Here is a 21,334-nt window from a genome sequence, read left to right on the forward strand (position 1 = left end):
CGGAGGTGAAGATCTCGAAGTAAGAAAGAAGGTGGTGAGTTAGAGGAACTCTAACACCAGTAGTTTAGGATGATCAGAATGAAGACTGGAGTGTTAGGACCCGAGACAGCAAAGTGAGATGAGGAAAGCTAACGTGATTCTTCTTAAAATGTAGGTTTTTCTTCTAAGGGTGGTGAAATCCATTGGAAAATTATAAATTGGTGAGTGACAGGATAAGATTTGGACTTTAGAATAATTTCTCAAGAGATGGTATAGAGAATAAATGTAAAAAGAAGAAAGACTGGAAGCAAGGCTAGAACCTAGGAGGTTATTAGCCGAATCCAGGCAAGAGATGGACCATAGTGCTGACCTCTAGAGTAAAGATGTGTGGCACTTAGGAAAGAGGTCAGAGGTGAAGTAAACGTTTAGGGTTTATTTATTCATTCATTTATTTTACAAATATTTATTGAAGATCTATCATGTCCAATACTTGGTACTTGAGTATTAGGTGCTGGCGTTGCAGAAAAGAACAGACGAGACAAAGGCCCTGTCTTCGTGGAATTTATAATCCATTTGGAAAGACACTAGCAGAAAAGTAAGTAAAATATATAGTATGTCAGGGGATCATAAGTGGTGAGAAGAAAAATAAAGCAGGAAAGAGGAGGTAGAGGGATGGTAAGGATGTGAGATTTTAAGTGAGACAGTCAAAGAAATACTCACTGGGTGATATTTGAGCAAAGATCTGCAGAAGATGAGGGAGCAAACCATGCAGATGTTGGGAAGGAATGATCCAGGATGAGGAGGAGAAGGAGGAGGAGAAGAAGAAAAAGCAAAGAGATCTTAGGATAAACAATACCTAGATTACTCTAAAAATAGACGTTTAGCTCTCTTTCTCAAATGCATTACAAAATTACCTAACTCCTTTAATAGAATATAGACTATAACATCTCTCTCTTACTGGTAAACATTATTGACAATACTACAGAATAGGGCTTGCTCGGGGGCTAATGGCTTTCGTAGATGTGTTTGCTCCAACTCTGAATGTTTTGAGGCATTATGATCTGGAAATAAGAAAGAGTAACTAATCTGCCTTTTAGATTTCTTTTTTTTTTTTAATTTTTAATTTTTTGGCTGCATTGGGTCTTCGTTGCTGCATGCGGGCTTTCTCTAGTTGTGGAGAGGTGGGGCTACTCTTCTTTGTGGTGCGCAGGCTTCTCATTATGGTGGCTTCTGTTGCTGCTGAGCATGAGCTCTAGGTGCATGGGCTTCAGTAGTTGTGGCACACGGGCTTAGTTGCTCTGCAGCATGTGGGATCTTCCTGGACCAGGGCTTGAACCTATGTCCCCTGCACTGGCAGACAGATTCTTAACCACTGTGCCACCAGGGAAGTCCCTAGATTTCTTTTATCTATCCTCTTTCCTACTTTCTTTCCTAAAAGAGCTACGGGGATGCACAACCTGAATGCAACTCTATTTCTTATCAAGGAGAGGGAAGAAGTATTATGAAAGCCCTTTGGTTGTCAGAATCTTTCATTGCCCAATTTCACGTTTATAAGAATTTTCTGCATGGTTGAGGGAGTTAGAAATGGTACCATGTTCAGTCTTTCCCAGATAGTGTAGAGGAGGGGGAAGGGTAGCAAGATCATTATAGAACAGGCCAAGGTTGGGATTTAGATATAACTGGATGAGCCTCTTTGTGTAAGATTTGTAGAAGATAGAAGCAGAAGCAGTATCATTCTTGAAATCATTTGCTCTGGAAAACTCATCTTGACAACTATAGACTGGATCATGTGGCCTTCACAAGTTTCAGTACCACCTTTTTCATAGTATTTTTCACTCTGAGTTGAAACTGTTTCTTGTCAACCTTTCAGACAAGACTGTTTGTAGATTTATTAAAGATGTGGATCAGGTCTATTTCGTCACTAGCCCCATGCCAGGCATAATGCTTAGCACACAATAGTTACTCAATAAGTATACATTTAATTCATGAACAAGGTCATAGACCAATTTAACAGCCATATTTCCCTGCTAAGATTGACTAAAACCTACCAACTTTTTTTGTCGCATCAGCTACTATTATGCAGCCATGTTTCTTCACCATATTCTTCTGTAATCAGTTTTTAATATATGCTTTTACATTTATCTCTTACACAACTTTATGATGTTGCTATCAGCCCATCACTAAATTCTGAGATTTTAATTTTAATCCTAATATTGCCATGCAACATGTAGTTTTTATCACCTACAAATTTGATTAAAATTTCTGCTATGTCCGTTAATCATAGGACCATTGGTTAAACTGATTTCACACCTTTTATTTCAATATCAGTCCACCAAGACGTCTTCACTTATCTGGCACAGGATAATATGAGAGACATTGCCAAAATTCACTAACATGAACTCTGCAGAATCAGGAAGAAAGCTCTAATTAGTCCCAATCATGTAAAATTGTCCAATTGGAAGATAGTAATGTTGAGATTTTTGTCATATTATTTTTAAGTATATTCACCATTCTCTACACAAAAAAGCTTACATTATTGTCAGCACTTTCCTAAGTCAGAGTGAAGCATTTGATTAGAAATGTTAGAAGAATGCATGCTTGCAAGGCCTTGAGCTTTGTATAGGACAGTATGAATCAGACTCAATTGCTATGACTAACAAATAAAACAATGTGACAGCCAGATGAAGAATATGCTTACCATGACTCAACAAAGCAGTCACAGAAAGTCTAACCACCCCATCTCTGGATCATGGATATTATCAGTTCCTATATTTATTAAGCAGTTAATACGCTTTTAAAAAATGCTACATATTTTGATATGAATTTCTTTGATCTCTTGGTATAAGAAACATTTTGGTTGGATTGAGAAAGTAAGTTTCTTTCTTCTTTTTTCTAGGCTTATTTCACTAAAGTGTATACAATAGGAAAAAATAGATGCTACCTACTAATAGTTAGAGTTTGCAAGCTTATTGCCTTATTCTGAAGCATCCCGTTCAAAATTAATACATCAATTAATCAGGCTACTCCAACTAAAACCAAAATGAACTCAAGTGTAATAAAATAAATAACAAAAAAGAATTAATCTAGAATAGGTATAATCCCTTATTTTAAAGTACAAAAAATTCTAGCATGAACTTTAAGTTAAAAGCATCCATATATCAGCTCCAGAGAGAGGTTAAGTAGCTCACAGCTCAGAAAACACTTCATATGCAATTTTTAAAAAAAATATGTTTGGTTCTCTTTACCTGTGTTTTACAATAATGTGTTTTAAGAAAAAGAATGATATACTGTTAAGTCCAGAGAACAGATGCATCTATTTCTGTGGGAGCTATTTGGAAAACAGAAACTACTGTAGAAATACAAAACATATTACAGGAGGGAGAAGCAAGTATGAGTAAATAATTGAAATATTTTTAATTGGGGAAAAAATAAGTACTCTATGATTTTTTTAGAAAATTGTCGACTTCTTAAACTAGAATAAATCTCAGTCAAATTATGTTTAAACTTATCACTTCATAGATGAATTTATTATAAGAGTGCCCAATGGATATGTTCAATATTAAGTAAATTATATAATCTCTTTAAGGCTAAGAATCATATTACTTTTCTGTTTATACCCTAACAAACTTAGTGCAGTGCTTTGCACACAATAGGTATTTGAATAGCATAATTAATTAATTGATCAGAGACTGTTAGAATCATCAAGGAGATATGCTCTACACCTAGAGGCACTTACCTGAATTGTTGGAAAGTAATTTGGAGACAAAAATGTAGAAAGCAGACAATGTTCCTGAAAATCCAAATCTATAAGGTGAGGGCAAACAGCACATCTATGAAATGATTAAAGTGAAAATAAAATAAAATAAAAATTGGAATTTAGTTATCTGCTTTAATTTAACTGTTAATAATCCACAATGTCCCCCAGCTTAACTGTTTTTCATTCTCCTCAATTGCTTCTTAGCACTGAATCAACATGTACATCAAAATAAAATTGTTGTTTGAATAAAAAAATTTTCTTTGAAGAAACTCAAAATTAATAAAGCTTTTTAAAAATAATGATAAAGAGAGAAAGTGATAAAGAGAAGGCCAAGCTGAGAAATGTAAAGCCTATGAAATACTGTTGTAAAGGAAAACCTATGATCCTTTTGGAAATATTTGTCTAAGTATGTCATTTCGGGACAGCTCCCTGCCACATATGTAAGTTTTGTTGGAAACTGTGTTCATTTCTCCACTGTCAGGATAGGATCATTTTGTACAGTTTACAACGTGGACAGGCCCTCAGGGGAGGGAAAGCCTAATTTTTCACTTTCTGGTTTTGCTTGGCTAATCCTAGATTAACACTGCCTACAATAAAACTTGGGTTGTCCTAATAGATTCTGAGAAAAACAAAAATCAGATTAAAAAATATAATTTAGTAGAAGAATGAGATTCTACACAAAGACCTCTGTATTCCAATGTACATTCACACCACCTCAATTCAAGACAATAGACTTCAAGGACTCTTCCATTGACTTTTAAATTCCATAAAGCACTGAGATTTTTCTTTTCTATTCTCTTTTTACTAATATAACAGAAAGAATACACCTTTGACTACATCTTCACATTATGTATTTTTTCAAAAACACTTTTGGATCTAATCTGTGGGATTGTCTTTACAATCATTTTATGAGACATGAAGGAAAATTGGAATCATTACTTTGTATTCACATTTTGTTTTTTGATGCAATGTCACACAATTTTACTTGTTTAATCCTACTTATTCACCAGAAATTGCAACAAATCGTTTTCGGTAGTTAAAAAAATTAAACCTACTCTCAATAGGTTCACCAGCGGAAACAGTGAAAATAATGTTTCAAACAAATACGTAATTGAGAGGAAAAAAACTGTACTACACCTAGCCACTCCAATGTTTTCATTGATGAGGAAAACACTCATTTAAATATAAAGTTTCTGATCTGTTTGAAAGCATTTAGGGCTACTAAATTCAACTTAATTCATGGGGATTGAAAGAATGGATCCTGGAATCAGATTTCCTGGGTTTGAATCTTGGCTCTGTGTTCACTAAGCATGTGCTTTTTGGGAAGTCATTTTACTCATTTGCAAAACAGGTATAGCATTAGTCATGCTCACAGGGTTGTAGTGAAGATTAAATAAATTATATGTACATGTTATATATTCTACTTATATATTCTAGTTTTATATATTATATTAAATACATATAAAAACAAATACATACAAATAAAACTTAGAATAAGGCTGGCACGTAGTAAGTACTAAATAAAAACTGCTATTATTCTTCTTATTATTAAGGGCTTTGTTTATTGTTTTAATTATGGACAATCGTCCACAATTATATTTTCATGAAAATAACCTTCTTCCTACTAATAAAATCAAAACATGAAAGCCCAATTCATAATTGAGCACCTTATGTGCCAGGAACTGCATCAGGCATTAGATATTTAATATTTTTTCAAATTTTATTTTGAGATGATTGAATCTCTCTGCATTAACACTCTTTAGGGCCAAGTGCTTAAATGACACAGTCAAAAACAATTTCTGGGAACATTTTAATTGTGGGAGACACTCTTCCTCTTCCTCACTCAACCCCATTCCTTGCCTTTATCTATGCAAACTAACATTTATAAGCCAAGCATTTTCCTATAAGCTTTAAAAAAAATTATCTTTTGGATGGTGATCCAAAATAAACAGTTCAAATTAGATATGCTTTGGGAAAATGTTAATAAACTTGCCCTGGCAAATTATTTGAGTTGCCTTGTATTACTTTCATTTGGCAGGGATTTTATTTGGGGATTTAAAAAAAAAAAAAAAAAAAAGAAATGAAGAAAAATATAAAACTTTACAGATGGATATTTTTATTCTAAAGTGAAGCTTTTCTTATAAAACCACTCTTCCAGTTTGAGAATTAAGAACGTTTAATTTAAATTTAGATTATATAAATTAGACTGGAAAAATAAGGAAATCACCAGAAAGCTTAGAATCATTGGTATTGGACTGGATTCTCAGCATCTCATCTGTCAACAGGTCAGTACTTCCTGAGCACTTATTTACTGAGTGAGTACCTTCTCTTTGAGACTACATGCAAGGTACCAGAGAAACAGTGACCACCAGAACAGACACAGCCCTTTCCCCGTGGGGCTTTCATCCTTGCAGAAAATATAAAATAATAATTATGAGTAATCAAGTAAATTATCATAATAAGTAAATAACTACCGGAAAATAATGAGAGAAAATAACTGAACTAATGGCCACTTCAGGAATGTGGCCATTCAGTATGGCCCATATTTTGGCCTTCTTTTTCAATATTTTAAAATTCTGTGTCTTAAGATTTCTTTACCCCAAACTCTTGCTGCCCACTCCGCCTAAGTTCTAAGCTGTTGAGAAGAGGAAATGAGAGGTGTTCTCTTCACCATTTTTAGTCAAGGAGAACAAAATTTAATTACACCAATGCAGTGCTGGAAAAAACAGCTAGGAAGAGAGCTAACACCATGGTGGGTACACATGGGTACCCAAGGTGCCTGTCACTACCGCTGTTGTTTCCTCTGATTCACTGGTCACCCTTTCTTCTTATTAACTGCTAGGAAGGATTTTGCTAACTAGTATGGCTGCAATCATTAACAATTTGGTGAGATTCCAAAATCCACAGCCCCTAGAAATTTTCCTGGATTCCCTACTTGGAGAAACACTACAAGCAACTTACAGCACACTAAATCAGAAAGGTTGGCCTGGAAAACCATTTATGTAATTTCTCTGCTTTTGTTTTGGGGAATCTTCCAAATGAAGTGCCTAGAGAATCAGATATAATTTTGAGCAGGGTATGCTAACGTGGCTTCAACAATGATTTTACTTTTCTTGTAATTTTGCACTTGACATCATTTTTTCCAGTGGTGTGTCATGCTGTCCCAATTGACTGTCTGGCCATATTTTGCTCTGGTGTCTGCTATAGCAAAAAGTGCAGATATAAAGTTACCTTCTTCAACTCGATGTTAATTTCAGTGAAATCTCTCAAGATGCATCCTCTCCCCTTTTCCTCCGCTAAATCTATATGATTTCAAAGAGTCCATCAGTTCTTGATTATATTTTGAATAGGAAAGAGTAACTCTCTGATATTTTAAAATATTTCAAGAGACTTATTTTAGCTTGGGATTTCTTCTTAGTTAGTCATCACAATTAATAACTAGAAAACATATTTCTTTCTTATTTCTTCCCTTCCCCACCATAAATGTATGTTTTTTTGAAACGTACTTTTATTTGAAGTACACCACTTCAAATTGGGAGATGGAGAGGGCCAAGGAATTTTCATACAATCCTATGCAGTTTGATCACATAGTGCCTCCAACTATAACCTTTAGCTGTTGGCCTCTCACTGCCAGTCATACCCTAACTGATATTTTAGGAGTGACCATTTCGGCTCACACCAAGCAGCAATCAAGAGTGATACAACCCTGATGCTGAATCTAGGTCAATGAGGCTGCTCACTTTGGAGCTGACCTTGACCCAAACAACCGAAAACTGGATTCCAACTCCTACACACAGGGCTCCTCTCAAGAATACTATTACCTGCTTCTATATATTCCTTGGCATACTCAACTAACCCAACTGGCATTTCCATAATTCTCCAGGGAACTTAAACCAGTAAAGCAAGCAATAGGAATAAAGGCATTCAACATTTGTCTTACATTATGTGTGGGGTGCCTATATTTGTGGAAGGGAAGGAAAATGTCAGTATTTTGATGACTTGATTATTTTACATTATTTTTTTTTTCCTTTTTAGAATTTTTACTGCAAGGAAATTGAGTCAAGGGAAGTGAAACAGTTCAAAAGTGTGAGAACTCCTCGTTGAAGTATTTTGTTCTCATGATACTCATTTATATGTCATTTAAAAATTTTTATCCCCAAAATAAAACAGATGAAAATCGTGATGCATTTCTAGCTCAATTATTTAAATTGTTTTTGAAATTAACTTTTGACTTTCTTGTCATTCTTTCTTATCATCCTTGGCAAATTACCTGTGTTTCTTTCCATTTAAAAAAAAAAATTGTTTGTTTGTTTTTTTTAGTGGTCTCTTACTTGTGATTCTTGTGGTGAACACAGAGTTTGACTGTTTTCAATTTGTTTGCTAACTAGTTCTATTGTTTACTTTTTTTTTTTCTATTTTAGAAATAAATTCATAACATCTGGAAGTCTCAAAAACCCATTATAAATCCAAAGCCTTCCTATGCTGGAAAGAGTGACCTTTCTTTTTTCAGAGTGATGGAAATACTGGGAATAATTAATTTATTAAAAATTACATGAGTTCTAAAGGATACAAAGGAAATAGATTACTTCACATGCATTCTGTTGGATTAAGTGTTTCATATTGTAAATCATGACACTTGACATTTATTAATTGCATATTCTATGAAAGGCACTATAGTAGTTACTATTGGGTATAAAATGATGATTAAACCTGAATCTTGCTTTCAGTAGCTTTCAGTCTAGCAAGAAAGATAAAACACTATAAATTAAAAGAAACTAAGAGCCATGGGAAAGCTAAGGAAGATTAGAGGAGGAGGAGAATTATCTCAACAGGGAGGATCAGAGAGATTTCCTAAATTAGGTGATGTTTGGGTTGGGTGTTAAAAATTGAGTAGGACTCGAGCATATGGAGTTGAGGAAGGCTCGTTTCAGACAGGAAGGCAGCATAAGGAAAGGCATGGATACATATAAATATGTTAGGTATTGGAAAAAGAGAGCCATTCGATTCTCATTAGTCAGATGTTTTGACCTAATCACTTCATGAAACGTATCTAATATCTGTGAAATGATGAAGGGTAGAGGCAGACTCTTCGTATGGGTCCTGCAAATTTTAAGAAATTCTTATATTATTAAACACTTAACTTTTCCCCCACACTTTTATTTATTTACTTTTCAATGTCTAAAATCTCAAGGGGTACAGCATCATGTGGATTCTGTGTCCAGTGGCCTTCGCAGGAAGATTGCTTCCGAATTTGGCACAAACCATGCCACTGTTTCCATGAGCACAAGTGGACTGACTTTTCCCCTCATTTTTTTGGTTTTGTCTGGTTTGCCACCAGGAGTCACTGTGTTCTTTGCTTTGTATGCAAAAGAACATTTCTTGCCAAAATAGAATTCAGTTTTATTTCAGGCATTAGCGTCTTCAGTTTTAAGAAAAGCTGTGTTGTGCTCCCTCTTGTTCTGGAGATCCCACTTAAGCCAGCAAAAATGGCCTTGGACCACAACCTTCCAGACAGATCTGCATCTTAGAAATTCTATTCCCAGCAGGCGTCCACACGTCCCAAGATGGAAGAAAGGGAATGCCTAATATTTCAACTACTTCATTCCAATCCAGTCATTCTTTTTTTACATTTATGACCTATTACTTATGATCTACACGGGACTGTGTTTGCTGCTGTTCATGAGTATTAAAAGGGGATGGGAATAAAAAATAAGAATAGCTTATAGGCAGGAATAAAATAAATATATAAATGAACATAAATATAAAGCAAAGTTACAAAAATGGACATTGTCACATGAAAGCTAAGACTCCCGAGGGCAACACTCACATCCTTTGGAACAAAAGGAGCCTATTTACCATAGCTTCCTTCCACCAAGAATCTAATATTGGAATTATTCCATATACCAATAACATGCCTAAATATAAAGCTTCTTTAAACATGATTTAATGTATAGACAAAAATGCAGTCTTCAGACAATCAAGCAGAATATTTGTTACATGAGCAGTAATGCTGACCTGAATAGGGGTTAGTTGTACAGAGTAACAGTCATAATAAGTTACACCTGGAAAGGCCATGTTTACCTGCATTTATTTGGTGAGAGAGAAGCAGGTGGCTCTAAATTTCTTTGTCCTAAAGAATTATTTGGATTAAGGGACCCTAAATATGGCCCCATTGGACTATCTGAATATAAAAATATTGAGAGGAATTAAAATCACTCTCCATATGAAGCATGTAAATCCAATAAATTTGGCTTTGGCCTATCTCATGCTTCTATCAGAAGATCGTAATTTGCGCTTTCTTTTTATCTTCAGACAGAATTGGCTTCATTTGAAAAGCTATTGCAGCTGTGTTGGATACTGCTGAAAATTCCTAAGTATGACTCAGATGACGAATTATATTTGATAGAGAGTCTGGTGGGATTTGCAGAGTGGAGCTTCAATCCTGAGAATGATTAAGTTAACTGAAGATCCAACAGGGAACTTCTGAACTCCTACAAGATGTTACTCCCAGACTCTGTGTCACCTTTGTGACAAAATTTATAAAGTAATCACACTGTTCTGGAATGAGTCAGTATGTTAGGTAATGAGATAGATTCCAATTTTCTGTGAATTTTCAAATATAATTACAATAATTATGATGGCAAATAAATATCATTGAAACATAAGTATATAAAGACTTCATTCCAGGAGGACATAATCATAATACTTCATAAACGTTCACAATTCAAACATGTACATTAAAGCAGTTTCCAGGGGACTTCCCTGGTGGCGTAGTGGTTAAGAATCCACCTGCCAGTGAGGGGGACACGGGTTCCATCCCTGGTCTGGTCCCTGGTTCTGTCCCAGGTGCCACATGCCGCGAAGCAACTAAGCCCGTGCGCCACCACTACTGAGCCTGCGCTCTAGAGACCGTGAGCCACAACTACTGAAGGTCGCGTGCCTAGAGCCCGTGCTCCACAACAAGAGAAGCCACTGCAACCAGGAGCCCCTGCTCACCGCAACTAGAGAAAGCCCGTGCGCAGCAACGAAGATCCAACGCAGCCAAAAATAAATAAATAAATAATTTTTTTAAAGCAGTTTCCAGGAAATTTTACTTGCTCAAATTTTAGTCAACCTTTAAAAGTATATGTGAATATATTAAAAATATATTTGCATATATATATATAAGCATATACACAGACACACATATAGACACACAAACACAGATGTGAATTCTCTTGCATGCCCTGAGATTGAACTCCATCATTCAGTATAAATTAATGAGGATTTACTCAAAACTTCTTAAATTACAGCAACACTGGAAATTAAATGAGGAGCCGAAATCAGAATATTTCTTTTTAAAGATTAATGATGAGCCGAAATCAGAATATTTCTTTTTAAATTGGTCATTAACTCTACCACTGTATTCTTTCTCCATCTTTTTACAATCCTTCATTAGAAAAAAAAAATGTATTCACCCAATTCCTAAATTGCATAAAAATATTGTTACCACATCAGTGACTAACCCAAGTGGAAAACATGGTGAAAAAAATTTGGAAAGCCTGCTATTTAATTCCAATTCCAATGAGTAATTTTGAGGTCATGCAACCTCATTGAACTTTCTGTTCAATCTTGGGGTAATTTTCAGCTGAAAAATACCGGGAGAGAAATGCAGAACCTCAGGCTTAACAGCAAACGATATAAAAAATAGATAAGAATAGAGGTACTTAGTGTTTCCAAAATGAGTACGTGTAGCAAACTTCATTTTACTAAACATCAAGGAAATGTGAGTCCTGTCCAAAAGTAAAATTTCTAGGTTAAAGAGAAGTGGTTATCAATATAGTTCTATAGGAACAAAAATAAGGAGACAATTAACTCTACTTCAGGGAATAAGAGGAAATTACAGGGTCTTGAAGAACTGATCGTAGTAATCATTCAGAAATTTGCCTGTCATGTCCCACTACCAATCTCACTGCCTCAATCTTAGATATACCTGTGGTTAGAAGTGCCCCAGTCATTCAATACAACATGACATTTGCAACCACATTTTGGCTCTACTACACACATATTGGTATTTGTTTACATTATTTTAAAGGAAACACATCTCTCCAAACATGTTTTCACCACATAAAGTAAGTGAACTGACCCACCTCTCTAGGAATAGCAAAGAAAATTTGCATTGTATTTTACAATTGTAAGTTATCCTATTTTAGGCTGCAATTCTGCTATGGATTCAGTATATTTTTAAGTGAATCTTACCACAGATACATTTTAAATGGTTTTACAGTGATTTGAAAACATATAGAAAATGTCCATTAAAAAATGCACCTCCTTTGCTTAAAGAAGAAAGTTATATATGAAGCAGTACGAGAAAGAGAGAGAGACGGAGAAAGAGAGGGAGAGACTTCTCTTCCATGTGTTTTTCATGATGGAGATAATTGATTTTCTTATCGCTATTGTGGAGAGCACTGCTGACATTCACTGGCCTACTGAGTTCATCACAGCTGTGCTTATGCATCTCTCCCAAGCTCCATTTTCCACTGAACTGGAAAAGATTTGAATTTTTGTTTGATAATCTGCCACACCCTTGCTTTGCCTCATCTTTTTAGTCACCCTCTTTGTTAAAGGAGAACCAGATTAATCAGTGCTTTAGTTGGTGCAGGTGTTTAGATTTGTGTTAAAACTCTAAATGTGATCCAGAGAGCAAAATGACATGTCTGTGTGAACTGGTTAATATCAGGGAAGTCAGGGATGTATAGAAACCAATGTGTGTCTAGAGTACTACGAGGACATCAGCCCTTGGACTGCATAGTAGAATTCAACACTGTGTGTATTTTGTCCAGTCGTGACACCAGCTGAGATCCACATCCATCTAGACACTGTATTAGAAAACATTTTGACATGAAGAGGATAATAAGATCTGGGACATAGAATACAAAGGATCCTGGTGCAGGACCTCCAGATATGCTTGAGGTAGTGAAGAATGCCAAATCAGAAAATCTGGAGTATGAGATTTATCTCTGGATCTCTCATGGATACCTTAAAACACAACAATTATTTTTTTGTGCAAAATATCAGCTAACTTTTTAAAAATGAGTACATCAATCATGAATTTTTCTCATGGGTATAAAACTTTTATTTGAATAGATAACCAAATTAAGAATTTTAGGACAAACCAAAAATGCAATAGAAATTGTATATGTAATGCCTGAAATAAAGTATAAAAAGCATTATTTTAAAAATAATGTATCTAATTTTCCACATTGGAAAACAATTCTAATGAAGAAATTTCATCAATTTCAACTTTTATTGATCATGTACATAAGATAAGGTAATGAATACAGATACATAAATTTTTTTATGCACGTGTCAGAGACACCAGGAGAAAAATGAATCATGTTTCTGAATTGGTTTGAACACAAGGGGATTTTTTTTTAATATAAAGCGAAGATGATTGAAAGACAGAAAAATGTGTATAACAGTCTTTTCCCCCAACCTCTCCACTATGATCCAGTAGCAAAGCTTATTTTCATGACTGTTCAATTGTTACTTTTTTTCCCTAAGTAGTGTATCTCTGGTCTAAAATCAGAAGATGTACAAGAGATTGGTCCAACTAGTTTTCTTTTCCTGTCACCAGATGATGTCATCTACATTTGGACGTCTTTGTGCTTTTAGTAACTGGGCCTGTAGGGAGGCAAGTGTACAACTGTCCTCTCTTATAGAATAGATGTACACCTACGATTATACAAATAACATGTAAATTGAGTAAAACATTGTGTAACATGAATTGGGAGAAAGAGAAAGAAGAAGATGAAAACAGTTTTAATGGAGGAAAGTCTTGAACTGGGTATTAGAGAAGTGACTTCCATGAATTGGTGTGAGATGGGGAGAATTTTATGTGCACATACATGCATGGAGATGGGCATGGCTAAGTTGACATGGAAAAAATAAAATAAATGCAGGTGACCTTGATTAGAATTGAATAGCTCATGTAGAATAGAGAGATGAATGAAGGAACTATGGACTGATGATTAGGGTATAAAGAAATATCTTGATTAATAGAAACAACTTGGTACTGTGGACAAGCACATTTTTCTTGCAAAGATTTATCAAAGACCTATAAATAGTATTTGCCCCTCTTTAAAATATGACCCAGAAATTACTCCCCATATCCAGAAATACATTGAAAAACTATGTTAATGTGGCCTGGAAATTATACATACAAAAGTCTAAGTTGAGAAATATTTATACTAATATTTATACCAATCCAGATAAAATGAGAACTTTTGGTACTCTTTTGATATTTCATGTGATAAGCTCTTTCTCTTTCTGTTTCTTACAAAGTCAAGACATGAAGGGCTAAATTTTCCTCTAGAAAAATCCGTTTCAGCTTTTACAAGCAGTATAAAATTTGCACTCTCACAAGGAATTACTCTTTGGCTGGCTAAAGAAATTTGTGAAAAATAGAAACAGCTATAGATTAGCATCTAACTTTTAAGGTGCCATTCAAACATATCTTAGATACTTAGTCTTTTGACATTTGCCTGAAACTGAATTTCCAGGACCCAGAGTGGGTGGATGAATGAAAGGGACAAACAGAGGCTTTTCTTCCAGTTAATCTTTTACAGTTCCCTATTTAAATTGAGTTAGGGTGGATCCTGGCAAAATTCCAATATAAGAGTCTTCTAGGAAGATCAGGTTGGCAAATTAGTCATGCCCAAGAAAAGGGCATCAAGAAATTTCTCAAAATGATGCAGTTGTTAATAAGGGGAAATAAAAAAATACCCACATCTAAGCCTTTTATTAAAACTCAAGGTAGAGCCTTTTGATATATATTCTTAAGTTGTGCAAAGACACGTATGACTAAAATATGAAACAAACTTATACATACACAGATAGACACAAGCTCCAGATGTGCAATTTCTCCTAAGTTGTGGGTTGTGTCTTCCATAAGGGAAAAAGACATATTAATCATTTCTTTTACTGCTCAGGGGATGGGTGCTGCTCTCATATTTCAGAAAGGGGCTGGAGAGCGAGGGAAGCCAAACTTTTTCCTATTTAAGGCCAAAGCACAGGAATCTCAGTGGCTGAGTTTTATGACGGGCCCGGTGCTGAAGGGCAGGGAACAACTGATGGTGCTACTCTGAGCTGCTTTGCTTTTCTCCTTTTTGCACAAAGAGTCTCATGTCCGATATTTAGACATGGTGAGCTTTGTGCAAAAGGGGACCTGGTTACTTTTCGCTCTGCTTCATCCCACTGTTATTCTGGCACAACAGGAAGGTGAGTAGGTACCGATTTCAAGCAACTTTATGGGGTTTTTGCCTTTACTTCTCTTTACAAATCAGTATAAAGGGGAAACCAGTCTCCTAAAAGCTAATTTCCTCTGTCAGCTCCCAGCTGTGAAACGTAGAACTGACCAGGGTGGTGCTTTTTACATTTGCTTAAAGAGAATACTGTCCGTTTTGTATTTTAAAGTTCTCTGGTGGTTGAAGATAAAGATGTTCTTGTACTAACTTGTTTTCACGTTAACGGTACTGGAAACTTTTTTAAATGGCTTTTAAAAGTTCCCCTCCTGGATTGTTAACATCGTGGAATGCTTCCCTAAGCAGTCTGGAAGTTATTGGTCTCTTGTAATACCTTTATGCTCTCCTTTGTATGCTGGATTCTTTGTCAGGATAGAACATTAAGCATTGTTTACCCAGTAAGATAATGCATCTTAAAAATAGCATGCATTAAGGATAGTCTAAAGGAAAACACTACACATTATTAGAACCATTGAAATATATTTCTGTAAAATGGCAACAAGTTAATACCTGCAACGTTCTTTAAACGGGTTCAAACTGTAAAAGAGTTTCATTGTTCCTATTTGTATTCAGTTTCAAGCATTTACATGGTTGATTAATACGTATCTTCTAGTAATTTATGGTTAAGGCCCTAGTGTTTTCTGCATGTTCTACATTTTAACTGCATTTACATTGACAAAGAGAGTATTTATGAAAATATTTTCAACAGGAATGTTTGACTTTTCTGCAAACAAGGTAAAGATATTAGTACTCTTTGACTTCAAAAAGTTGATTTGTTCTATTTTCTAATAAGTGTAAATGATGGTTCTCATGTTCTAATTTCCTCAAAACCATGTTTGGTTCATTATCTTACTGTGTGAAAATATTTCTTTTAATTCATATGTTTCTCAGAGTCATTAAAATACCAGACATATTGGAATTAAAACTTTCATAGAATTGTCTTTAAATGCTAAATTTGAAGATACTAGAAGAAATCATTACACATTCATTTCTATGTGCACATAGTAAAAAAATGCTTACATTTAAACCTATAGTTTTTGCAAACATGGTGTCTGAAAACAGTTTTTCATTTTTAATGTCAAATATCTTTAATGTCCTATAGGTTGTATATGTAAGGAGGGGGGAAACACCCAATGATCTTTCTTCAGTTATATTCAGCCCATGGCCACAAATGAAAAGAAACATCCATATTCCTTGTTCCCTTCATTTCCTCTCCTCCTTTTTCCTCTCCTCCCTTCCTTTCTCCACCTTCTTATCTCTCCACCCCTTTTGACTCCTTTGGACCTCTTCCCCCTTGTCATTCCTTCACTCGTCACCCCATCCCCTTCCTAGGCAAGACCATCTCTCTTCATCTCTCCTTCTCCTTCCCCCCTTCCTCTATCACCTCCTCCCTCATCCCCTAGTGCCCTCCCTGTGGCTCCATCTCTTTTCTTTCTTCCCTCCTCTTGCCTCCTCCCCCTTTCCTTCCCTTGAATTCTCAGTCCTCTTTCCTCTGTTCCTCTCCTCTTCCCCTCCCCATTCTATTCTCCCAGAAGATGCCACAACCCCTAGTCCTTGGCTAAAATACCAAATGACTTCTACCACACCTCCACCTCAATCAAGACTTTTACCTTTTTAAAAATCCTTAAATTCTGCTAATTTCTGGGAAAAAAATCACAAAGTTCTCATTTATTGGAAAGACTACAAACCTTTAATGTTTAGTTCAAAAGAGTGACAAAATATTTGTGGTTGCCTAGTGCTTACAATCTTTTATAATCATTATGGCTGTTTTTCTTCTCAATCCCACTTTAGAGGGGAAAAAAGTGTTTGATACCTACAGGATCCTTATATCACATAAGTTCTTTTTATTTTCCCTTTTCCCTTTAGCTGCAGAATATAACAAAAAACCATGAAATTTTGCTGATCCATTTGTATGCTTTTATGCTCAAAAGAAGTTGTAAAGGATTTTGTTCAGTTTACTGCTTTTGTTTCTCATGAAAAAAGATGTTTAAGTTTTTTTTGAGATAGTAACATCTTATGTTCCCTGGAGGTTTTACAAAACAAGACCAAAAAAATGCTGGTAGATTAGTTTTGGGGAGGTTACAGGAGGTGGTTGAATATACAGCACATTGAGAATAGTCATATATAGTTCTGGGGTATGGGTTTCTTATAAATGCCCTGAGAATCCCAGAAACAGAACAGCTCCAATAAGCACTAACTTCTAGTCTACTCACACGAATATTCTAGAGCATAAAACATGTCCTCACAAAGAATTTTGGTCTTATTACAAATCTGTGAAAGTTCTATCTAATTCATGTATTTTCTTCTACCAATGGAGAAATATGTTCTATTTTATATTTCCTGTAGTTTATAAACATGCCAGATCTTAAGCACAAAGACTTGCCACCTAGTGGCTGACAGACAGTTACCATTTGCATAACCAGTGCCAATATAGATGTTACACAGCTGGATTCCGTACTTTATAATGAGATTTCAAAATATCACATGTGTGAATTTTAAGTATTAAACACTACTTTCCTAAGAAAACAGGTATATTACTGATAAAATATTGTCAAACACACATACTCAAACACAAACACATGGTAGCAATATTCAAAGACTTTTAGGAAATGGGCTTGAATGTTATGGCCACTTTCAAAATTCCATATATAACTATTCCACATATAATATATAACTATTTTTGTGAATATGTCAAGTTTCTGATTTTTTGGACTATTTGACATATTTTAGTTACTGCTTATTAAATAGATAAAAGGATAAAAAGTTATTACTAAGTAATATTGCTTCATTAGGGCAGGGAGATAAACTTAATTTTAATTCAAAATGTTCTCATGTTTGAGCTTATATTTAGTTACTCGGCTAATTCCACTGTGATAATGAACTCTGGGCATTTAATTGTTTTAGAATTAAGGTCCACTGTAAATGGACTCAGAGAAATCAGTTCCTTATCACAGGTTATGAGAGTCTATTTTCTTTTACACTAATTTCCGTTATGCTTTAAGAGGGGATTTGTAACTGATCAAGCACACTTTGAACTGCTAAATCTACTTTTAAATAGGAGGTTCATCTAAAATTTAAGCAGAAATTATCTTCAGCTCTGTAAAAATATAAATTCCAAGAAAATAAAGTATTGGTACAAAATTTTGTGTTTTTCATTAATGATACCTTGCATTTCCTCCCCACCTCTAGAGTATTCAACATCAGATGATCTAAAGGCCTCTAAGTAAATAGATATTCTGATTAAATTCTGAAATTAAACATCTCTGTATTGTAAGAGAAAAGAACAAAGCCACCGGAACAATTCTGGAAAAGAAAGACTGTGGTTATGTGCTTCTAACTAATTCAGATTCTTGGGTTGATGTCTTATCTACAGGCTCATTATAAAAAATCAAGAAGCGTTGGATATGAGTTTTCTAGGAGTAGAGTTGAGACTAAAAGCCCTCACAAAAGTCTCTGTTCCACACCTACAGAGTTGCATGCCAGAACTTGAGTAGTCACTCAGGGAGAAGAGTGCCATCTACTGAAACCCCATGGTTTCCATTGTGGATGACTGGTGCAGAGTTCCAAAGATTATGTAGCTCAGTTCTTTCATTTTGTAACATCAGGTGATCTCACCACCTTGAAGTGATTAAAGTGGATTGCTTAAGAGTTAAAGTTTTAAAGATGAAAGATGTTATTGCCTTTGCTGGACATGAAGAACATTTGTAAAGTTTCCAGGTCTACAATAACTTTCTGGAAACGTCTCAGTGGGCTGTTTCTCGTAAAACAGTTTTTCCTAGAAAAAAGTGTAGTGCTGTTGTTTTCTACATTCAAAAGAAAAAAATAAAATAAAATAGAAAAGAGAGGGGTGGTATGATGTAAAAAAATCTAGAGTTTTCAAAAGGGAAACTTGGCCTGTTTCATGTCAAGATGACAATGGAAAAAATAAGATAGCAATTCTTACACAAATCATTTGTTAACTGCAGTTTGGGGAGTTACATTAAACACTAGAATTTCTGTCTGTGCCTAATGAAAACACAGCAGAAATGGATTCCTTTCAGATTAACTAATAAAACCCTTGTATTTTCCATGACTGAGGTCAAGAACTGCCATTTAAAATGTAATCTTAGTGAACAAAACGAAAAGTTCAAAGAAGAGGACAAAAATTAAAGTGCCCCAAAGATGTAAACATTGAACATAAAGGATTCAGAACCTATTAAAAATTAAATTTGCTTTGAAAAGTCACATTAAGAAATTACTGCTTCAGTAAAATGGCATTTATTTTTCCAAAACTTTGTTTTCTATAGTATTTGGTGCGGAGGATAGCAAACAGGGACTGTGTTTCTCAAGTTAATTAAAATCAGAGAAATGCTCTGGAGCTGCCTGGTGTGTACATAAATGTCCAAGTTCAGAAGGGAAGCTTTTAATGAAGTTAGAAGTTCATTAATATGAATCATTTAGTAACTGTATTTTCTGAAAATCAATCTTAGACATCCTATTTAGGATGTCTAAAAACAAAATCCTATGTTTTTTGGCACTGGATACATAGGCCTTATCTGTTTATTGTTGTTGCTGCTGATAGGCTCCTGCTTCTCTGTATCTAGTAAAATGTACGCTGAGTTCCCAGTCCCGGTTAATCCTGTTGGTGGTCTGGATGTCATTAGGGTGGTCTTGGAGATTAAACTCTTTTTCATAAGGTCAGGAGAAAATAAACAACAGAATTCAACTCCAGATATTATCTTCTCGTTTTGAGGCCAGATTGAAAAGATATTCTGCAGAAAAATGTTATTCCTTAAAAAAAACAAAAAACAAAAAATAAACCCTGTCTTTTTAGATTCTGATTTTAAGCTTGCAGGATTTAGAAACCATAATGGGACAGAGCTTTGAAGTTAACTTCTTTAATCCTACCCTGCCCTTGAAACTGCAGAAAAGGAATAGAATGTAGTAGTTAAAGAGTATGGAATTTAGAGACAGCTTTCCTAGGTTCAAATATTAGCTTTACCTCTTACCATAGAAAACCTTGGGAAAATCACTTCATGTCTCTGTATCTCAGATTTCCCACCTGTAAAATGAGGATTATGACAACATCCACCTCACAGGGCCTGTGGGAAGATTAAGTAAAATAGATCTGAGAAGCGCTCAGGACAGGGCCTGCAACATAAGAGATACAGATACAAACTCTGCCTAGTATTAGTTTTACTAACACTGGAAAATAAAATTACTGTAAGGAAGAAATTAAAGTACTTAATGATTTAGTGATAAGGAAGGTAAGAATAACATTTTGGTTATCAGACATAAAACTTAAAGATGTTTGCCAACTGTAATTATACAAGTAGAATATATTTTCCTCAGTATTCCTATAATTGATCACTAATCAGATTATATTATAATGTAATTGCTGATTGTTAGGTATATGATACTTTTAATTCTAATTCTCTAATATTTTTATTTTTCACAGGGAAAAATATTAACCACCTTAAAGGAAATTTCTAATTGGAGACATAAAAATCATATAACTATAAAGAATAAAACAAGGAAACATCTAGAAATGATGATTCATAAAATTTCTTGGTTTTGGGGTTTGTTTTTTTTTTGTAGGGGACAAGAATAAGAAGAATCTACCTTGTCCATGCAAAACATTTTAAAATTGAAATTATCTACTTAGGTCTACAGATATTTCCTTCAGTCCTTTTTGTTAATTCATCTAACATACTTTAACATACTCTGATTAATAATAAGCAGCCAAAACATATTTATTAAAAATGTATGTTCTTCAAACATAAGTATCATTTAAAAGCCAAACATATTTCAGTTGGAAGCTATATGAATTCCTTTTGCTCACACTTACAAAATATTCAACTTTCTACCGTAACAGGAAAATAATGTTACGATAATTTGCATATCACATCTGTTATTTTTAGATTTTCAGATGAAAGAAAACCTTCTCTCTGAAGAGGATTCAATCAGAAGAGAAGAGAAAAGAATTAAACTTGTCACTCAAGCTAAATCAACAATTTGATTGGATGCTTTAGGGCATATTATTTTTACTCCAAAAATGGAATTAAGACAAACATAACTTGCATTATTTTTTAGTCACTACAGTAAAAGTCTATCAAATCAGCATAAATTAACATTTGAACAATGGAAACCAAAACAACAAAAAGGAAAGCTTTTAAGAACATCTGAAAATATTAAATTATGTTACTTGGTTTTATTTTTCTCTAAAGTTCCAAAACAGAGAGCTAGAAAATAAAAGAGTCAAAGAGTGGATTATGTCATACACTAGCTTCATTTTGTTTTATAACTTAGATGATGATTTAGTCTAATGCATTGTTTG

General features: G+C 34.7%; 1 protein-coding gene and 1 pseudogene across 2 annotated transcripts in view; one reads left to right on the forward strand and one right to left on the reverse strand.

Moving 5' to 3' along the window:
- Positions 1–207: 207 nt before the first annotated feature.
- Positions 208–9,909, reverse strand: LOC309662237 (large ribosomal subunit protein eL33 pseudogene; annotated as a pseudogene). The gene is made up of 2 exons: positions 9,818–9,909; positions 208–9,318 (listed from the first exon to the last, which is right to left on the reverse strand). The product of its transcript is annotated as a large ribosomal subunit protein eL33 pseudogene (transcript).
- Positions 9,910–14,776: 4,867 nt separating this feature from the next.
- The window catches only part of COL3A1 (collagen type III alpha 1 chain), a 38,532-nt gene continuing 31,974 nt past the window's right edge, over positions 14,777–21,334 (forward strand). Inside the window, exon 1 of the mRNA XM_082466960.1 lies at positions 14,777–14,995. Within this exon, the coding sequence (XP_082323086.1) occupies positions 14,917–14,995 (79 nt within the window). The 5' untranslated portion in view covers positions 14,777–14,916. The remainder of the gene's footprint in view (positions 14,996–21,334) is intronic.

This window comes from Balaenoptera physalus (genome assembly GCF_965194825.1).
Source record: "Balaenoptera physalus genome assembly, chromosome: 6".
Classification (NCBI taxonomy): domain Eukaryota; kingdom Metazoa; phylum Chordata; class Mammalia; order Artiodactyla; family Balaenopteridae; genus Balaenoptera; species Balaenoptera physalus.